Genomic DNA, 19,842 nt, shown 5'->3' with positions numbered 1-19,842 from the left:
GCGAGATTTCTCTTTTCAAAGGCATGCCTCGGTCTTTGCTGGACTAGCTCATGGCCACCAATAATCCCGGGCTGTCGGGTTGGGGGGCTCGGTACCTTCCATCCTCAGCTCCAGGAGTCTGGTCTTAAGAGGCAACTCAGTACTTGTTCATTCTTCTACTCTGGAGCATGGTCAGGCTACCGTTTCAGGAGCATCAGACCATTCATCCGGAATGACGCTGAAGGTCTTTTCAGTCAGTATTATGATGGGGGTATTTCTCTACAGCCTGGGCAGTAGGTGATGTGCTCAGTTGGCAAGTAAAGTTGTGGTTCTATTTCAGTGGGTGAACCCTCATCTTCCTCTTCTGTTGGCAGATCATTTTATGGGTCAGGAAAAGAGTTTGGATAGACTTTCTCTCCACGAAATCTGTGCATGGCCCAGTTATTGTATGTTACAGTGTACAGCGCTGTGTACGCTCTAGAAAGTGTAAATGTTAGTACTAGTGAAATCTTCTACATCCTGGATATTGAGAATTTTGGCTCAGCCGTTCCAGCTCTTTTTATGGAAGTGAGATCTTCTGGAACTAGACCTCATAGCCTCGTCTCAAAATTCTAAGCTTCCTAGCTTCTTCGGCAGGCACAGGGAGTGGAAGTCAGAGGGGGTAGCAGCGTGGCTTCTTTCTCACCTCTGGTTTCTCTTTTTTCAGTGTTTTCCCCTGGCTGATTATGGCTTGGATTTGCCATCAAGCTTGCTTTCAGGGCACAGTTTTTGTAGAATCTCTGGATTGGCTGCACCATCCTTGCTATGTGGATCTGATGAGTCTTTCAACAGCCGGACTGTTGAGTTTCCTGGTATCTCTGGATTTGCTCACCTACGGTCCGATCAACATGGATATTCGTACTACTTTGGTATTATGTCCTAGCTTTTGAAAAGTCATGGCTGACGTGTAAGGGTTATGCGAAGCAGGTTGTTTCTTCTCTTATCCAGGCGATACAAACTTCTTCACCTGTGGATTCTGCTTCCTTTTGGAGGTTTTTCCTTTCTTGGGTACTTCTCAACATTTGCACCCTTCCAAAGTTCTGTTTTGGCACAAGTGTATTGCCAAGGGCTTAGCGTTCAATTCCCTTCAGCTTCAAGTGCCATTCTTAGCTTGTTACAAGGTATATTGCTCTTCGATTACTTCTCAGCTTCATGTAGTTCAGTTCCTAAACAGAGTAAGGTATATTCGTACACCTCTTAGAAAGCCCTGTCCAGAGTACAGTCTTAAGGTATTTCTTTGCAGTTTACCAAAGGCTTCATTTCATCCTTGTCCTTTGAGACTCTAAAGGGCTGTGCTGTTGAACACCGGGTTTCTGGTGGCCATGGCTTCAGCTCGGCGGTTTTCTGAGTTGCAGGCCTTGTTTGGCGGGGATTCCTATTTCTAATTTACAAAATCTGGGGTGTCAGTTCGGACGGTACCACAATTTCAGTGTCATCCTTTCTTTTATGACACTCTCACTTTTCCTTCCTTCTTCCTGGGAGGAGAAATGGGGAGACGTGCTTTTATTCACTGCATTTTTTGAAAGTGCATAGTATTCTCCGCGAGTTAGGTTTCCAACGACTTTTAGTTTTTAGATGACCTTTTTGTATTCTTCAAAGGACGCCTCAAACGTATAATGGCATCCAAAGCCTCCATCGCTCGATGGGTCCAGGAGGACATTCTTTACGCTTGCTTGATGGCAGGGAAGCGGTTGGCGAAGGAACTTCATGACCATTCCGCCAGAACGATGGCTACTTCTTGGACTCGGTCCAGAGATTTTTTCCTTGGAGGAGTTTTGTCTCATGGCTACTTGGTCTTCCGAGAGTGCTTTCTCTCAGCATTACTGGTTGGATGTGGGGGCGCCTGCGGTAGATGCATTTAGTGCTTCGGTTGTTGCGGAGGCGGCATTTGCTTCCCACCCAGATTGAGGATTGCTTTGCTACATCCCATTGGTCTCTGGATTCATCTGCTGCTGTTGCTAAGGAAAGAAAAATTATGTTCTTACCTGTTAATTTTCTTTCCTTTAGACACAGCAGATGAATCCAGAGCCCCACCCTTTCTGGATATTGTCTGTCGGTTTTTTCTTTTCCAACTTTCACAGTTTGTTATTATTGATGGTTGTATTCTGTATTATTGCCTTTTGAGATTTGTTATGGGAAATAAGTTTTTTCATGCTATGCCTATTGATGGTTACGGATACTTGGGCAAGGAGCTATACTGGAGATACAGGAGGAATGCCAGCCAATAGGACCACCTGTTAATCAGTTTCTCTGTCTCCGCCTGCTGGTAGATGTGTGCTATCCCATTGGTCTCTGGATTCATCTGCTGTGCCTAAAGGAAAGAAAATTAACAGGTAAGAACATAATTTTTCCTTCCTATACTTCAAGTGAGTAATTTTTTTTACCAGGTCACCTAGGCGAAAGGGCTGTTGTAGGGCCATTCTATGAAGAAAACCTGGTCAATATTCAGCCCGTGGTGGTCAGCAGTTTTTAAGCTACTGACAGTGGAGGCAAAATTAAGTCTGGATATTCAAGGCCAGGCCATATTTGGGCACCAGCATTGAAAGTCTGGGATCAAGCATTGACCCCTAAGTTATGCGAATACCAGCCGATATTCAGTGGCAGCATCCGCGTAGCTAAGCGTGCAAAGATAGCTAAGTGAGCAGATAGGACTGCTTTTTGTCCTATATGGGTATTGGCACTGAATATGATCAGTGCCCACATAACTACTGGTTCCTTCCTGCCTCTATCCCCAGAGCTCCTTGGCATTACTTAGGCAACGCTGCAGCCAATATTAAGCAGCACTGGCCAGTTAAATGTCACTAAATATTGGTGGCCAGCCCATGCAGCATGGTTTAAAACAGGCAGGAGAGTATGAATCCATATGGCCAAAAAAATGAGCACTCATATAGACAATAGTACCCACAAATACATGCCATCAAAAGGGACATGTTGAGAGGCAGAGACAGGGTGTCCACTGCGCAGGACCAGACAGTATCCGCCTATTATTCAAAATGGTTTAACTGAGCAGGAGAGGCTCCTGCCTGGTTAAATTCCATTGAGCAACCTGGCATAGGATATTCATCAGCATTTAACAGCTTAGTGCCAATGAATATCACCACTAACCTGCTATCTCCTAACTGGTTAGGCTAGGGGCAGGCTGGGGATGGAACATGGATAGAATATCTGCTTAGCCAGTCAGTAGCAATTTTCAGTCCACTAAACCAGCTAAGTAACCACATAAAGTTAGAATAGAAAAAAGGCTGTCCTAACTTTGTGTTAACCGGGAACTAGTCTGATTATTGTCCAGTGCCCAATTAACTCCCAGGTGACAGCTGAGTCCCAGATATTCAATGTCAGGACCCAGGAGGTTGGAGAAATGAGGGTGCTTTGGGAGGATGAAGGAGGGCTATTTGGGAAGTGGGGCTGTGATACCAAGGGAAGAGATGGGAAAATAAGGGTGCCTTATGAAAGATTAGGTTCTTACCTTTGCTAATCTTCTTTCTTGTAAATCCATACTTTATTCCGGGACGACTGGGTTAATTCCATATACCCGCCAGGACTTTGTAGGAAGCCTCAAATTCCAGAGGCTTAAGCTCCATCCCTCTCATCTCAGCACTATCCCCTCAGGATTCAGTTAGTTGTAAAGCAGTCAGGAAAATCTGTAGAGGACAAAGACAAGAGAGAGAAAGGGGGGTACTGGGACACTCCCCGAATAAGTCTAATCTGCTCATACCAAGAAATGGAAAATGGCAACAATTAAACAGAATTGAACCAGTTCAATAAACATTAGAAACCAGAACGACAAGAAACAGTGCTATAAGGGAAAGCCCTAACTAGGGACTCCCCTAAAAAAAAACCAACAAACAAACCTGAGTGCGAAACCCATTCTGATTGGCACCCTTAGAAAGGCTGCTTAAAACACAGAAATCCAGTTTACCAGTACTTGGAAAGGAAGACAGCCAGTGAATCAGGGGGGCTTTTTCCCAGCTTCAGCATAAGCTGCGGAAATGACCATATGGATCCATCTGGCAACAGTGGCCTTGTAGGCAGGACCCGCCAGAACAAAAAGATGGACAGAGACGAAAATTGTTCGTAACTACCAGGAATCACAACACCCAGTCCTGCTCCCTCGAGCCAGGGGGAGCAAAAGCAGGAAGCCAGACTTCCTAAATCACATGGAAAGGAGAAACCATTTTCAGAAGAAAAGGAACAGTGTGCAGCACCACACTGGTATATGAGAAAACATAGAAAGGAATCCCGGCAAGAAAGAGCCTGAAACTCCAAAGCCCTGCGGGCAGAAGTAATAGCTACTAGAAAGACAGTCTTGATAGTAAAATCCATGAGATATATCTGCTCCAGAGGCTCATAAGGTGGATGAGTCAGCGAGCAGAAAACCAGATTGAGATTCCAAGATGACATGAAAGGTGCAGCAGAGGCTGAAGCCTCAGAGCACCATCCAGAGATCTGTACTGGGACCGGTGCTATTCAACTTATTTATAAATGATCTGGAAATTGGAACAACGAGTGTACGGCCGCAAACTAAAAAGCGAACAAGATGCTAGGAATTATTAAAAGAGGGATGGTTAACAAGACTAAGAATGTTATAATGCCTCTGTATCGCTCCATGATGCAACCTCACCTGGAGTATTGTATTCAGTTCTGGTCTCCTTATCTCAAGAAAGATATAGCAGCACTAGAAAACTATGAAACTATTCAAAGAGCAGTGACCAAGATGATAAAAGGGATGGAATTCCTCTCGAATGAGGAAAGACTACAAAGGTTAGGGTTCTTCAGCTTGGAAAAGAGATGGCTGAAGGGAGATATAATTGAAGTCTACAAAATCCTGAGTGGAGTAGAACAGGTACAAGTGGAGCAATTTTTCACTATCAAAAGTTACAAAGACTAGGGGACACTCGAAGTTACAGGGAAATACTTTTAAAACCAATAGGAGGAAATATTTTTTCACTCAGAGAATAGTTAAGCTCTGGAACACATTGCCACATGTTGTGGTAAGAGCAGATAGCTTAGCTGGTTTTAAGAAAGGTTTGGACAGTTTCCTGGAGGAAAAGTCCATAGTCTATTATTGAGAAAGTCATGGGGGAAGCCACTGCTTGCCCTGGATTGGTAGCATGGAATGCTGCTACTTCTTGGGTTTTAGCCAGGTACTAGTGACCTGGATTGGCCACTGTGAGAACAGGCTACAAGACTTGATGGATTATTGGTCTATGACTCAGTAAGGCAATTCTTATTTTCTTATGCTAAAGCATGGGAGAGGCTAAGCTTGGCGCTGCTACCTCTCCCGGCTATGCCACGCAGCACAAGGATGCTCTTGAGGTGCTAAATTTGTGCAATCCTGGCAAGAATTCATATTAGGAGAGCCCAAAGACTCCATCCCAACAAGTTTTGAGCCAAAAACTGTAGTTTTGGAGAAGCAAGGAGCTTTAGAAGAAAAAAAAAAAATCACTAAAAATCCAAGATGGCCACCACTAATTTGCGCCAAAATCACAATATTTTTCACATTAAACAAAATGTAAAATGGCGATTGTAGGATTTAACAGGTGGGGGAACACAGGGGGACATACAGAAACCCTCAAAACTTTGATTTTCAAACCTCCCCTGATTCACCTCACAGGTTGTGACAGTCTTTATAAAACTCACTGTGACCTGTGCTGATAATGTGCTGCAGTCTGTCTCAGCTCTCTTAACAGTAGCTGGAATCAGAGAATCACTGCCTTATGCTGGGAATGCCTCTTCAACACTGATTTTCGGGCACTCAGGGATGGGTGGAGGTGAGAAGACAAAGCCGGCATCCTGCGAGACACCACTGAGTCTCTTTTGGATGCCCAACAGCCTACGCTTGAACTTTTGTTTGGCAGAAGGAGAAAGATGGGGGGACAGCCCTGCTCTTGTAAAGTAAATGCAGACTGACTAAGAGGTGCAACCAGGGATTGGCCTGTTAGCTGTAAACAGAAGCCTATGTGAACTCAATGCAGGCAGAGCTGAAAAATTGCTCTGAACACAAGAAACTCTAAAAAAATAACGATAAAAAACACCGAATAAAATAATAAAATGAAGAGAGCAGAACACACACACTCTTGCCGGCACACGTGCAAAAGGGAAAAACTGTAGGTGGAGCTAAGGATCCCAGTGAGTACAACAGAGAAAAAATCCAGAATGCAGATGGCACGTGGCCATGGGGACACAACCCATCTGTCTCTAGAATGTCTCACCTATTGCACTGGAATTGAGTTTAAAGACACATGGCACCCATTTCTCTCTAGTCCAGCAATAAAATGACAATAAGCAAGAATGAGGCAAACATGGACTGGAAGTTCAGGTGTAGGGGAAAACAAATCAGACCACATACACAGCAATTATAAACAAAGCTTAAATGTTTAATTCTTTATTGTCAAAAAAGAATGTATGAAAGCGACTTTAATTTTAAAATTTAAGACTGTTAATAGCTAAATGTTCTTTTTTTTAAATTTTTAAAGCAAGCTCAAGAGAGGCACTGGAAAGAGCTGGAAGACAGTCGAGAACGTCAGGTCCAGCTTCTCCAGCATGGCATAGTACCAAGAATGACAGCTCAGAAAATGGCTACATATCAAGCAGAGAGAAATACAGTTTTTTCCTCTCCCTCTTATGTTCTGCAAGCCTAACCAACAAAAATGTTGAGATTCATCTTTACAAGCTCAAATCATACATCTTTATGCTGTTATTTTTTCAGCAGCTAATTGGTTCTATAATTAGACTCTGTTGAGATAACATCTGTCATTATACTAAGTTTCATACTCATAATTTTGTAATAATTTCATAAGCCAGTGAAGAGGAATGTAGCACTGATACCTTGAATTGTGTTGCTCCGATGTGCCCCCATGAACATTCTCTACCAGGTTTTGTTAAATAAAAGGTTAAACCATCTACAAATGGTATAAAATAATTGCCAGTTCACACTCATGAAGGCTTTTGCATAAAGTTCAAAACAACAAAAAGATTGTGGAACAGAAAATCAGATGTACCAGTTTGTAGTTTATGTTTAAACAATTTTTATTGATGTCTGCAGAGATGTACAATAAACAAAACAATAAATATCCAATAGGTGAACGTGGGAATTGATAGCATAAATAAATAACATAAACTCCACTTTATTAGCTGACAGGTTAAATCTAACAGAAGAAAAAGCCTCAGGTCTATCTGGTAGAGTCTTAAGCTCAAACCACCACCACCGCCCACATCATCGCTCAAAAAACTTCCGTATAGACTGGCCCTCTGCTACTAAGGTTTTTAATAGGAATTTGAGATATAAACAACAGTGTTGAAAATTGGGTTAGACTTTCATGGCGTCCTACATACAGCCAACGTTTCACGGCTCTATGCTGTTTCTTCAGGGCTCTCGGACTTTCATTCGCCTTTCACAAATAAAACTGCTGCTTCTTTAATCTCACCAGCTTTATTTATGGCAGAGGGCCAGTCTATACAGAATTTTTTTGAGCCAATGATGTGGGCGGTGGTGATTTGAGCTTAAGGCTCTACCAGATAGACCTGAGGCTTTTTCTTCTGTTAGATTTAACCCGTCAGCTAATAAAGTGGAGCTTATGTTATTTATTTGTACAATAAACAAAATACACATCACTACCCTTGCCATCAAATTTTTCTCAATATACAAATCAAGCAACCCCCCCCCCCACCACCACCACCACCACCAACATCAACAACCATCTTATCCCAACTACACAAGGCTTGGAAAAGAGCCAGATACAACAATAGAAAGCAATATCATTGAAACAGAAAAGAAAATGGTGGGGGAAAAGTTGAGGGATAAAGCTCACCAATTAGCTAAATCATATCAGAATCAGTACTGCTTACCCTCCCCCCCAAACAATAACCAGCCAGATCCAACAAGCTCCAAAAATCCTCCTCAACCCGAACACTACTATTCTAGTTCCCCTCCTCCTCCTACTCCGCCCAACAACAATAACCCAGTTTGTAGTTTAATACGCATCCAAATAACTTAAGAACATTTCAAAAACAAGAAGCAGAAAAGAGCTAAAAAGGAATGGTCAATATGTCTGAGGCAGGTGTAGTGAGGGAATAGACAGGACAGTGTAGAAAAGAAATGGATAGCAGCCACTTCAAGGCAAATTAGGAGATGACAGGAAAACATAAAAAAGAAACTGCAACCAGCATTATGGAAAAATAAAACATCCAGACAACAAAGGTAGAAGAAAACCGTTTAAAATGGAATATGGATAATTAGCAAAAATATTGTTTAAATTTTGACAAACTTGCAGAATTTGCTAATTTTTTGCACAGAATACCACCAACAGTAAGATAAGGAGCATTGTTCCCCATGTGTTTGTGCGCCTGTACACATACAGGTCAGAAAGGAAGCATACATGCCTAGCAACTGCATGCATAGAATTGTTGCTGGCTTTCTTGTGAACATAGGCTATACCACACGTATCAAGTCAGAACTGAAAACATATGCACAAAAAGCAGATGATTTTCAGCCTGCTCCAGGCAGCATGCTAAGCACATAATGCTGGTATCACAGATATTCATTGCCAAGCTGTTTCCAGCAACCAACATTGAATAGCCGGGGTTTTTTGGTCAGCTCTGCCTTAACTGGCTAAGCAAATATTCAGCGCTAGCCTGTTAATAATGGACAAAGATAAGACTGCTATTTGTGTGGTCTGATTTGCACACTAAGGGGCAAATTCTATAAACGGCGTTCTGATTGTAGGTGGCAGTAGGCGTCCTACCACTGTCTAACCAGCCAATTGGGATGCACGTTTAAAAAAACAAACAAAACAAAAACATGCCCCGAGGCAGGCTGACTACATTGTAGGCATCTTTGCGAGACAAAGGAGGTGCTTAGGGCTACCAGAGCTCACCCAAAGCTAGGCATGGGCGTGGTTTTGCCTGGAAGGAGCCCTAGGTATCTCCCTAGGGCCACAATAGGCACCTGAAATGTAGACCAGCAGAAAGCTGGTTTACATTTCAAATAGACACAGCCGCGGAGCTGATCGCAGCAAGGAAATCTCCCTGCTGCGATCAGCTTAGCGGCTGTGCCAGGGAACCTATTTCCCCCTCACCTATGAAGATGACCAGCAGGAGAGCCCTCCTGCCGGAACCCCAGAAGCCTAAGGGATTTGACCAATTGGAAACTGAGGCCATTCACTGTACATCCCAGAATGCACTGGGAGAAGCCTAAGATTCCGGTTGGCCCAGGTGCATCGGGAAGGGGAAGGTCTGGTGGGGTCTCTGAGGTATTTTCCAGCAGGAGGGACTGGGCATTCCTCCTGCCAGGTGATGTATTGGGGTGGTAGCGGCAGAAGGAATTCGGCAGTCCTCCTGCCGTGGACATTTAGGAGTGGGGGCTTTGGGGGGAAGTGGGGATGGGGGCTTTGGGGGTTCTGGTAGGATGGAGTAGGCATCCTTCCTGCTGGTCAACTTAGCAGAGGGTAAGGGTTCCCTGCTGTGGCCGCTGAGCTGATCACAGAAGAAGTTTCCCATGCAGCGATCAGCTCAGTTGCAACATGATTCTCTAACCGGCGCCTGTCACATGGACGCCAGTTAGAGAATCGGGGTAGTTAGGAAGACAGACGCGATTCTATATAGGACGCCTGTGTGCGATTCTTAAAAACCGCTTATGCGGCTTCCAAGACTGGGCCTATACAGAAGCTGGGCCTAAATGTTGCCAGCCAGCACTGAATATTCACCGCTAGCTGCTAACCACAGATATTCAGCAGAAATAACCAGCTATCTCCCACTGAAAATTTGCGATTAGCCAACTAAATGCTATTTAACCGGCCAGGAGCAGTTCCTGGCCGGTTAAATAACAAAGAATATTGGGGATGGAAAATGTTTTACTTATGCACATGGCCCATCAAAAATTAGACAGAACACTGATGAGGGAGAAATGCTGAATACTGGAGAGGGGGAGATGCTGATCACAGGCAGAATGGGGAGAGGGAATATGTTGGACATGGGAGTGGCTAGGGAGAGAGATGGGAGATTCTGGATATGAGTGAAAGGACAGGAGAGTGAGAGAAATGTGAGATGGTATACAGGGGAAAGGGGGGAATGCTGAACAGAAGACAGTGCAAAAGGGGAAATACTAGATAGTGAGAGGGAGGGGTAAGGAGACACGCTGTACCTGGAGAAGAGAAAAAAAAGGGAGGGAGATAGATATAGGGAATGAGAGGCCTGCATTTTTGTTTAAAATACTGTGTTTTAGGTGGTATAGAGCCTATATTTCTGGTGCCTGTGGCTCAGGGTGACTAGGGAAAATCCTGTTATAAATCCTGTGTTTTCGGGTAGCACTGATAGAACCTGCATTTTTGTTTAAAATACTGTGTTTTAGGTGGTATAGAGCCTATATTTCTGGTCACTTCACAACCAATCAAGTCACTTCACAACCAATCAAGATGACCTTTATTCTATGCAATCACTGTGGTGCTTTAATTCCAAGACATACTATTTGGAGGCTTAAGGCTTGCCCCATCTGTCTTCAACTTGCCAGTATTAAGGAGGAGCTCTGCAAACTTAAACAGGAATTGAATACAATTAAAGCAGCTTCCATCACTCCACAAAATCATACCAACTTACCACCTCTACCTCAAAGAATAAAACAGCCCAGGAATAAATGGGTCACAGTAGGCTCAGGAAGACTGCGACATGTAACACAGAAACATCCACCTTCACTAATATTACCTCTACAGAATTCCTTCGCTCCACTAGTGCACTGCGATACTCAGGAAAACAGAAGGGAGGTGGGACTGGAACCAATGAAGGAAACTCAAGAGAACAAGAGCACCCTAAGTACAAATAAAAAAGCCAAAAACAGAAAACTATTACTGTTGGGGGATTCCATCATCAGAGGCATTAACCTTGGAACACAGGGCGAGGAGACCAAAATAGTGAAATGTCTTCCAGGATCCTCAGCTACCAGGAGTTCCAGGCAAATACTGACTATAGTTAAGGAAGAAACTAAGGATTTTAACACTGATGTTGTTATCCATCTGGGAACAAATGACCTGGCCAACAACTCCACACTTGCAGCACAGAAAGCTTTTCGGGAGCTTGGTGAGGGCGTGAAACCTTTTGTAAAGACTTTAGCTTTTTCTGAAATACTGCCTGCATATGGAAAAGGAGAGCAAAGAGTGAAAAACACAGAGGACTTTAATAGATGGCTCAGAGCCTGGTGTCATCAAGAAGGCTTCAGGTACATAGGAGGATGGGGAAATACATGGAAGGACAAGAAGCTATATTGCACTGATGGGCTACATATTACTACTGAATGAAAGAATGGAAAACAAAATAGTGTCCAAATAATTGTATGATATAGCAGAAATCGATGGAACACTGATAATGTATATAACGTGATTTAGATCAAGGGAAAAAAGACCTCAAAATACCCCTGAAATGTGAACAATGAAGTCACAAATATTTTGGGGTTGGGTGTCATCACTGGTCAAAAACCCTTGAAATATTTTTAATGTTTTTGCTTTTAATTGATATTTAATATTTTTAAGTGTTTTTTTAAAATATTTTTTCTATTAATGTGAATATAGTGTATAACATTTTTATATTCGCATTTTCTTTCTCTGAACAAATGAGCATACAAATGGCTAGCGACTGTTAGTCCAATACCAAACTAATCATCATGCTTATATTTGAATGATAATAAGCACTTAGGGTTATCAAAGATAAGTGCTTATTATCATTCAAATATAAGCATGATGATTAGTTTGGTATTGGACTAACAGTCGCTAGCCATTTGTATGCTCATTTGTTCAGAGAAAGAAAATGCGAATATAAAAATGTTATACACTATATTCACATTAATAGAAAAAATATTTTAAAAAAACACTTAAAAATATTAAATATCAATTAAAAGCAAAAACATTAAAAATATTTCAAGGGTTTTTGACCAGTGATGACACCCAACCCCAAAATATTTGTGACTTCATTGTTCACATTTCAGGGGTATTTTGAGGTCTTTTTTCCCTTGATCTAAATCACGTTATATACATTATCAGTGTTCCATCGATTTCTACATATTACTACAGCAGGAAAAAGAAACCTTGCAGAGAAATTTAGACAATATTTTTCTAGGCATTTAAACTAGAAGGTGGGGGTGGTGTATGTACGAAGGACAATTATAGAGACCACCCCCGGCAAAAGAAAAGATGTGATAGTAGTAAAGGCTGCAACATAAGCAATATCAGCAACTCATTTCTTAGTATTGCAACGGAAAGTGAAACGACACAAAAATCCATACGAAAAAGGAGATTATCGCTGAAAAAGAGCTGGAAAGCGATGACCATAAATGCTCGCAGTCTAAGCAACAAAGTTCATGATCTGCAAGCCCTGATATTAGAGGCATATCTAGATATTGTTGCTATCACAGAGACATGGTTCAGTGAATCACATGGATGGGATGCAAACATACCGGGATATAATCTTTTTAGGAAGGACAGAGATGGTCATAAAGGTGGAGGAGTAGCTCTCTATGTAAAGATCAATATCCAAGTGACCGAAATGCAAGGGACCTGGGGAGAGGAAGAAGCGATATGGATTGCTCTGAAAAGAGAAGATGGAACTTCTATCTACTATCTACATGGGTGTAGTCTACAGACCTCTGACTCAATCGAAGCAAATTGATAAGGATCTGATTGTGGATATCCAAAAGTTTGGAAGGAAAGAGGAGGTTCTGCTGTTGGGAGATTTCAACCTGCCGAATTCGGACTGGAATGTTCCGTCTGCGGAATCGGAAAGAAGTAGGGAGATTGTGGATGCCTTTCAAGAGGCTCTGCTCAGACAAATGGTGACGGAACCCACAAGGGAAAAAGCGATATTGGATCTGGTCCTCACAAATGGAGAGAGTATCTCTAATGTTCGAGTGGGTGCTCACCTGGGTAGTAGCGATCATCAAACAGTTTGGTTTGATATAACGGCTAAAGTGGAGAGCGGCCGCACGATACTTAAAGTCCTAGATTTCAAACGTACGGACTTTAATGCAATGGGAAAGTACCTGAAGAAAGAGCTGTTAGGATGGGAGGACATAAGAGAAGTGGAAAGACAGTGGTCTAAGCTGAAAGGAGCGATAAAAATGGCTACGGACCTTTATGTGAAGAAAATCAATAAAAACAAGAGAAAAAGGAAGCCGATATGGTTCTCCAACCTAGTGGCTGAGAAAATAAAGGCGAAAGAGTTGAGACTACAGGGTGAAACTGAAAGAAGCCAAGAGAGAGATACGTTTGGCGAAAGCACAGGCGGAAGAACAAAAGGCTAAAAATGTAAAAAAGGGAGATAAAAATTTTCAGATATATTAGTGAAAGGAGGAAGATAAAAAATGGAATTGCTAGGCTAAAAGATGCTGTGAACAAATATGTGGAGAGTGATGAGGAGAAAGCAAATGTGCTAAACAAATACTTCTGTTCTGTGTTCACAGAAGAAAATCCTGGAGAAGGACCGAGATTGTCTGGCAAAGTTACACGAGAAAATGGAGTAGATTCTACGCCGTTCACGGAGGAGGGTTGTTTATGAGCAACTTGAAAAACTGAAGGTGGACAAAGCGATGGGACCAGACGGGATCCATCCCAGGATACTAAGGGAGCTCAGAGAGGTTCTGGCGAGTCCTATTAAAGACTTGTTCAACAAATCTCTGGAGACGGGAGTGATTCCTGGGGATTGGAGGAGAGCGGATGTGGTCCCTATTCATAAAAGTGGTCACAGGGATGAAGCAGGAAACTACAGGCCGGTGAGCCTCACTTCAGTTGTTGGAAAAATAATGGAAGTGTTGCTGAAAGAAAGGATAGTGTATTTCCTTGAATCTAATGGGTTACAGGATCCGAGGCAACATGGCTTTACAAAAGGTAAATCGTGCCAAACGAACCTGATTGAATTTTTTGATTGGGTGACCAGAGAGCTGGATCGAGGACATATGCTAGATGTAATTTACTTGGATTTCAGCAAAACCTTTGATACAGTTCCTCATAGGAGGCTGTTGAACAAACTTGAAGGGCTGAAGTTAGGACCCAAAGTGGTGAACTGGATCAGAAACTGTCTGTCGGACAGACGCCAGAGGGTGGTGGTTAATGGAAGTCGCTCGAAGGAAGGAAAGGTGACTAGTGGAGTCCCTCAGGGTTCGGTGCTGGGGCCAATCCTGTTCAATATGTATGTAAGTGACATTGCTGAAGGGTTAGAAGGAAAAGTGTGCCTTTTTGCAGATGATACCAAGATTTGTAACAGAGTAGACACCGAAGAGGGAGTGGAAAATATGAAAAAGGATCTGCAAAAGTTAGAGGAATGGTCTAATGCCTGGCAACTAAAATTCAATGCAAAGAAATGCAGAATAATGCATTTGGGGATTAATAATAGGAAGGAACCGTATATGCTGGGAGGAGAGAAGCTGATATGCACGGACGGGGAGAGGGACCTTGGGGTGATAGTGTCCGAAGATCTAAAGGTGAAAAAACAGTGTGACAAGGCAGTGGCTGCTGCCAGAAGGATTCTGGGCTGTATAAAGAGAGGCGTAGTCAGTAGAAGGAAGAAGGTGTTGATGCCCCTGTACAGGTCATTGGTAAGGCCCCACTTGGAGTATTGTGTTCAGTTTTGGAGACCGTATCTGGCGAAAGACGTAAGAAGACTTGAGGCGGTCCAGAGGAGGGTGACGAAAATGATAGGAGGCTTGCACCAGAAGACGTATGAGGAGAGACTGGAAGCCCTGAATATGTATACCCTAGAGGAAAGGAGAGACAGGGGAGATATGATTCAGATGTTCAAATACTTAAAGGGTATTAACGTAGAACAAAATCTTTTCCAGAGAAAGGAAAATGGTAAAACCAGAGGACATAATTTGAGGTTGAGGGGTGGTAGATTCAGGGGCAATGTTAGGAAATTCTACTTTACGGAGAGGGTGGTGGATGCCTGGAATGCGCTCCCGAGAGAGGTGGTGGAGAGTAAAACTGTGACTGAGTTCAAAGAAGCGTGGGATGAACACAGAAGATTTAGAATCAGAAAATAATATTAAAGATTGAACTAGGCCAGTTACTGGGCAGACATGTACGGTCTGTGTCTGTGTATGGCCGTTTGGAGGAGGATGGGCAGGGGAGGGCTTCAATGGCTGGGAGGGTGTAGATGGGCTGGAGTAAGTCTTAACAGAGATTTCAGCAGTTGGAACCCAAGCACAGTACCGGGTAAAGCTTTGGATTCTCGCCCAGAAATAGCTAAGAAGAAAAAAAAAAAAAAATTTAAATTGAATCAGGTTGGGCAGACTGGATGGACCATTCGGGTCTTTATCAGCCGTCATCTACTATGTTACTATTTTATAAAGCTTTATATAAGAGGGAGACTGAAGACTGGATAGAAATACAGAAAAATGAAGGAAGATAAGGACTATATGGCTTATCTAGTCTACCTAACCATGACATTTACTATCCCTTCCTCTCCCTTGAAGATCCAACATACTTGTCCCAAGCTTTCTTGAATTCAAATTCATCTCCACCACCTCCACTGGGTAGTTATTTCAAACATTCACCACCCTTTCTGTGAAAAAGACTCTTTTTACCTTCATCCTATGCCCTCCTCTATCCAGAGTTTCTTTTCAATTGAAAGAAACTCACCTCATGTGCATTTATGATGACGGGATTTATGACCTCAACTCTCCATTGTTATTTTTATTGGTAGTCATTTTAATATTATGTATACATTTTTTGTACACCACTTTGGAATAAGGCAGTCTATAAATTTTTAATAAATGAAAATGAAATGAAATGCTACCAACCATTTTAGTCGCCGCCTTCTGGACCAACTCCATCATGTTTAGATATTTTTTTAGGTGCAGTCTTCAGAATTATATATAAGCACATAAGCATTGCCTCTGCTGGGTCAGACCAGGGGTCCATCGTGTCCAGCAGTCCGTACCCGCGGCGGCCCCCCAGGTCCGTGACCTGTCATTGGACCTTACCTAAGTTTTTTATCCCCTATTCATTTAATACCTGTACCTATACCCTTCAATCCCCTTATCCTTCAGGAAGTCATTCAATCCCTTTTTGAAGCCCAATATTATACTCTGCCCTATCACCTCCTCTGGGAGCGTATTCCAGGTGTCCACTACCCTCTGAGTGAAGAAGAATTTCCTAGCGTTTGTTTTGAATATGTCTCCTTTCAATTTTTCTGAATGCCCTCTTGTTTTTGTGGGCCCGGCTAGCCTGAAGAATCTGTTCTTCTCCACCTTCTCTATGCCTTTCATGATCTTATAAGTCTCTATCATATCCCCTCTAAGTCTCCGCTTCTCCAGGATAAAGAGCCCCAGCTTCTCCAACCTTTCAGCATACGAAAGGTTCTCCATGCCCTTTATCATCCGTGTCGCTCTTCTCTGGACCCTGAGTATCACCATATCCTTCTTAAGGTACGGTGACCAGTACTAGACACAGTACTCCAGATGTGGGCGAACCATTGCTCGATACAATGGTAGAATAATCTCCTTCGTTCTGGTAGTGATACCCTTTTTTATTATGCCCAACATTCTGTTCGCTTTCTTTGAGGCTGCTGCACATTGCGCCGCTGGCTTCATTGTTTTATCCACCAAAATATACACAATATTCTAAATGAGGTTTTTCCAGAGTCTTATATGGGGCATCATTACCTCTTCTTTCCTACTGGCCATTTCTCTCCCTGTGTACCCAAGAATTCTTCCAGCTTTCACCGTCACTTCTTCAACCTGTTTAGCCATGAAAATTTCCCCTACGGGACCCCCTTGCATTCCATAGTCTGCTAACTTCTAAGGATTTTGTCTTACGATTCACCACACTAGCCATGAGATTGTCCAGGCCCTTGCCAAAGAGCAACTGACCATGAAAGACGAGTTTGCTTAGGGTCACCTTGGAGACCGAGTCTCTCGCCCACTGGCTAATCTAGAGCATTCTGCGGGCAGAGATGGCATAAGCAGAGACCTTGCTCAGGACCCTGAAAAGGTCATAAAGAGCATCTGCATCATAATCAACTCCCTCTAAGAGGAACTGGGGATAGCGTTGCTGTCCGGATCTAGAGCCCAGCTTAGCAGAGTGATATGCCCAGGCAATATAAGATGCCGTCGCAGCAGCCTCAAATTGTTCCAGCGCAGCAGCCTCAAATTGTCTTTTGATGACAAATTCTATTCTGCAGTCCTGTGTACCCTTTATAACCTGAACCACTAGCAAATCCACTTTAGACATAGCAAATCGCTGCTGCAACTCAGCATCAATCAGATAGAGCTTAGCCACGAACTTAGCTACCGCTAAGTGCCCCTCAGGAACATCCCAGTGATCTGCTAACATCTTAGTAATCTCTGGATGTGAGAGGAACAAAAGATTAGGTTCTTACCTTTGCTAATCTTCTTTCTTGTAAATCCTCACTTTATTCTGGGACCAATGGTTATTTCCCTCCTCCTGCCAGGGATCCGTAGGAAGCCTCAAAACTTTTGAAGTCTATGAATGAGAAATTAAAGGCATGTACTCTGAACCTTCATCCTCTTGAGTCTACCAGAGCTTGGGTCCACATGACATCTGCATGGCTCCTGGGGGTGGACCCTGCGCCTTTTTGCTGAAAACCCTGGCACTACCTCTGCCGAGGCCCCCGCAGGGTCAGGTTGGTTTCTAAAACTTAAAAACGCTTCATATATCATGTGTATGAATTTGAGAGCAAACCACTGCCCAGGTTGCCCAAAGGGTCCTGGCAAGGTCTCCCACACTGGCTTCTGGCGTTTGTCCACTGGCACACAGTTATGCTTTGCCAGGGATGCCAATTCCACTTTCTCCAGAATTTCTGGCCTGCAGAAAATGCTCCAATTGAGCATCTAAGCCACCAGAGGCATAAAGGGAAGCAAAGTCCGAAATGCCCCCCCATGCACTGCACATATGTGGAACAATGACCCCCTTCAAATCAGATTCATGCCAGATTTGCGGCAGATACCTAACTATCTCCATCCGAGGAGTCCATCCCTACTTCTCGCTTGTAGAGAGTAAAACTCAAAGGGTTGAGCTCATCCCAGAGTGAGAGGAAGTGGAGCATGAAAACAAAACAGCGGGCTCTCTACAACCCTTGCGGCTGAGGGTTTTACCTGCTGGTCAAGACTACCAGTCCTGTTGCACAAGAACTGTATTATAGGCAAGCAATTCTTAAGTGCAGTTGACTTAACAACTAGAAAATGTTATTTTAAAATGAAGCCCTTTAAACAGTAGGAAAATTTAACACTGAGGAATCATACAATATAGTACGTGCATAAAAAGTAATCCTCCAAAAAAACCCAAAAAAAACCCTGCATATTCAGTGCCAGTGCATATATACCTAAGGGAACAGATAAAAGACAGTAATATCTTTGGCTGCTTATTCAGTGTTGACACTTGTCTATACAAGCTATTGGGTTTCATCCAGAGAAGGCAGTCTATCATTAATATTACAGGTCTCTCTCTCTTTCAGTCCCCCTCCCCAGTCCCCTCCTCCGATCCTCTTTCCAATACCCCCTCATTCCAGTCCTTCCAATCCCAACCTCCAACTGCCTCCAGCTCAACCCTCCTCTCAGACTCCCCAAACCTCCCACCACCTCTGGGAGTTTACCCAGAAATGATACCTAGCGGTACAGTGGGCCAGTGCAGGAGTGGTACCCTTCTCCTCTCACCACTCTGTGTTAAAAATATGGTCGTACTTATCACAAGTGGTACTCTTGTGATACTACTACTAGGTGTCAGTTTTCCACATAGAAGGATGTTTTGCAGAGAGGGGAATAACCGGCAGAAAGAGGTAATAATGTCCATATATAAGTCATTGGTGAGGTTTCATCTTCAGTTTTGGAACTCGTATCTCACTATAAGACTTGAAAATCTGAACATGTATACACTGGAGAGGAAGAATGAGACAGATATGATAAATAAGTGAAAGGTATCAGTCTGTAACTAAGTACAAACAAAGCTTTTCCAAAGTGATAGGGAAAGTTGTAGGACTATAGAATATGAAATGAAGCTATGAGGTAAACTTAAAAGCAATTTAAGAAAACACTTTTTCCCTCATTAAGTGCGGTGAATGCTTTCCCCACAAGAGGTGCTGTGGACTAAAGGAATGTGGGAGGGGAGGGTGTAGTGCTTAGAGCTAAGTTCAAAATTCAGCTGCACCACTCATATTTTGTGAGAGCCTCTATACTCACATTACCCCTCTCTTAAAGTCACTTTATTGACTCCCATCCATTTCCAAATACAATTCAAACTCCTCTTATTGATCTACAAATGTATTCACTCAGCAGCCCCTCATTATCTCTCGTCATTTATTTCCCCCTATGTTCCCCCCCCCCAAGCTCCGCTCAGCCAGTAGGTCACTCCTATCTGTGCCCTTCTTCTCCAGTGCCAACTCCAGACTCCATCCCTTGTCTTGCAGCACCATATGTCTGGAACAAACTGCCCGAATCCTTAAGGTGGCAGTGTTCAAGTCCAAGTTAATAATAGCCTACTTCTTCAAGACAGCTTTCAACTCCTAACTTCTCTCACCTTGAGTTCTGCATCCCCATCTCTTTATGTCATATCGGTCTGTCCAAGGTAGATTGTAAGCTCTTCCAAGCAGGGACCGTCTATTAAATGTCAAAATGTACACTCACGCTCTCCCTTCCCCGTACTTCTAAATCTTCACCAGCGCGAGTGGCTTCTCCAGCATGCTCCTCGCGCCAGCATTGGATTTCCCTCAGACATCACTTCCTGGCCCCGTGACCCAGAAGTGATTCAGAGGGGAACCAGGCTGGTGCAAGCAACAAGCAGGAGAAGTTGCTCAGGCTAGCAAAGATCTAGAGGTACAGGGTGGGGGAGAGGG

General features: G+C 43.2%; 1 protein-coding gene and 1 long non-coding RNA gene across 3 annotated transcripts in view; one reads left to right on the top strand and one right to left on the bottom strand.

Moving 5' to 3' along the window:
• The window catches only part of CFAP99 (cilia and flagella associated protein 99), a 210,526-nt gene extending 203,582 nt beyond the window's left edge, over positions 1 to 6,944 (top strand). For both annotated transcript variants that reach the window (XM_033950677.1, XM_033950685.1), the window contains one exon: positions 6,495 to 6,944. In XM_033950677.1, coding sequence (XP_033806568.1) covers positions 6,495 to 6,659 — 165 coding nt within the window. In that variant the 3' untranslated portion in view covers positions 6,660 to 6,944. The remainder of the gene's footprint in view (positions 1 to 6,494) is intronic.
• Positions 1 to 19,842, bottom strand: part of LOC117363285 — a 74,773-nt gene that overhangs the window by 54,026 nt on the left and 905 nt on the right. The window lies entirely within an intron of this gene.

Source organism: Geotrypetes seraphini, chromosome 1, assembly GCF_902459505.1.
Source record: "Geotrypetes seraphini chromosome 1, aGeoSer1.1, whole genome shotgun sequence".
Taxonomy (NCBI): domain Eukaryota; kingdom Metazoa; phylum Chordata; class Amphibia; order Gymnophiona; family Dermophiidae; genus Geotrypetes; species Geotrypetes seraphini.
This window is presented reverse-complemented; position numbering and strand designations above follow the sequence as displayed.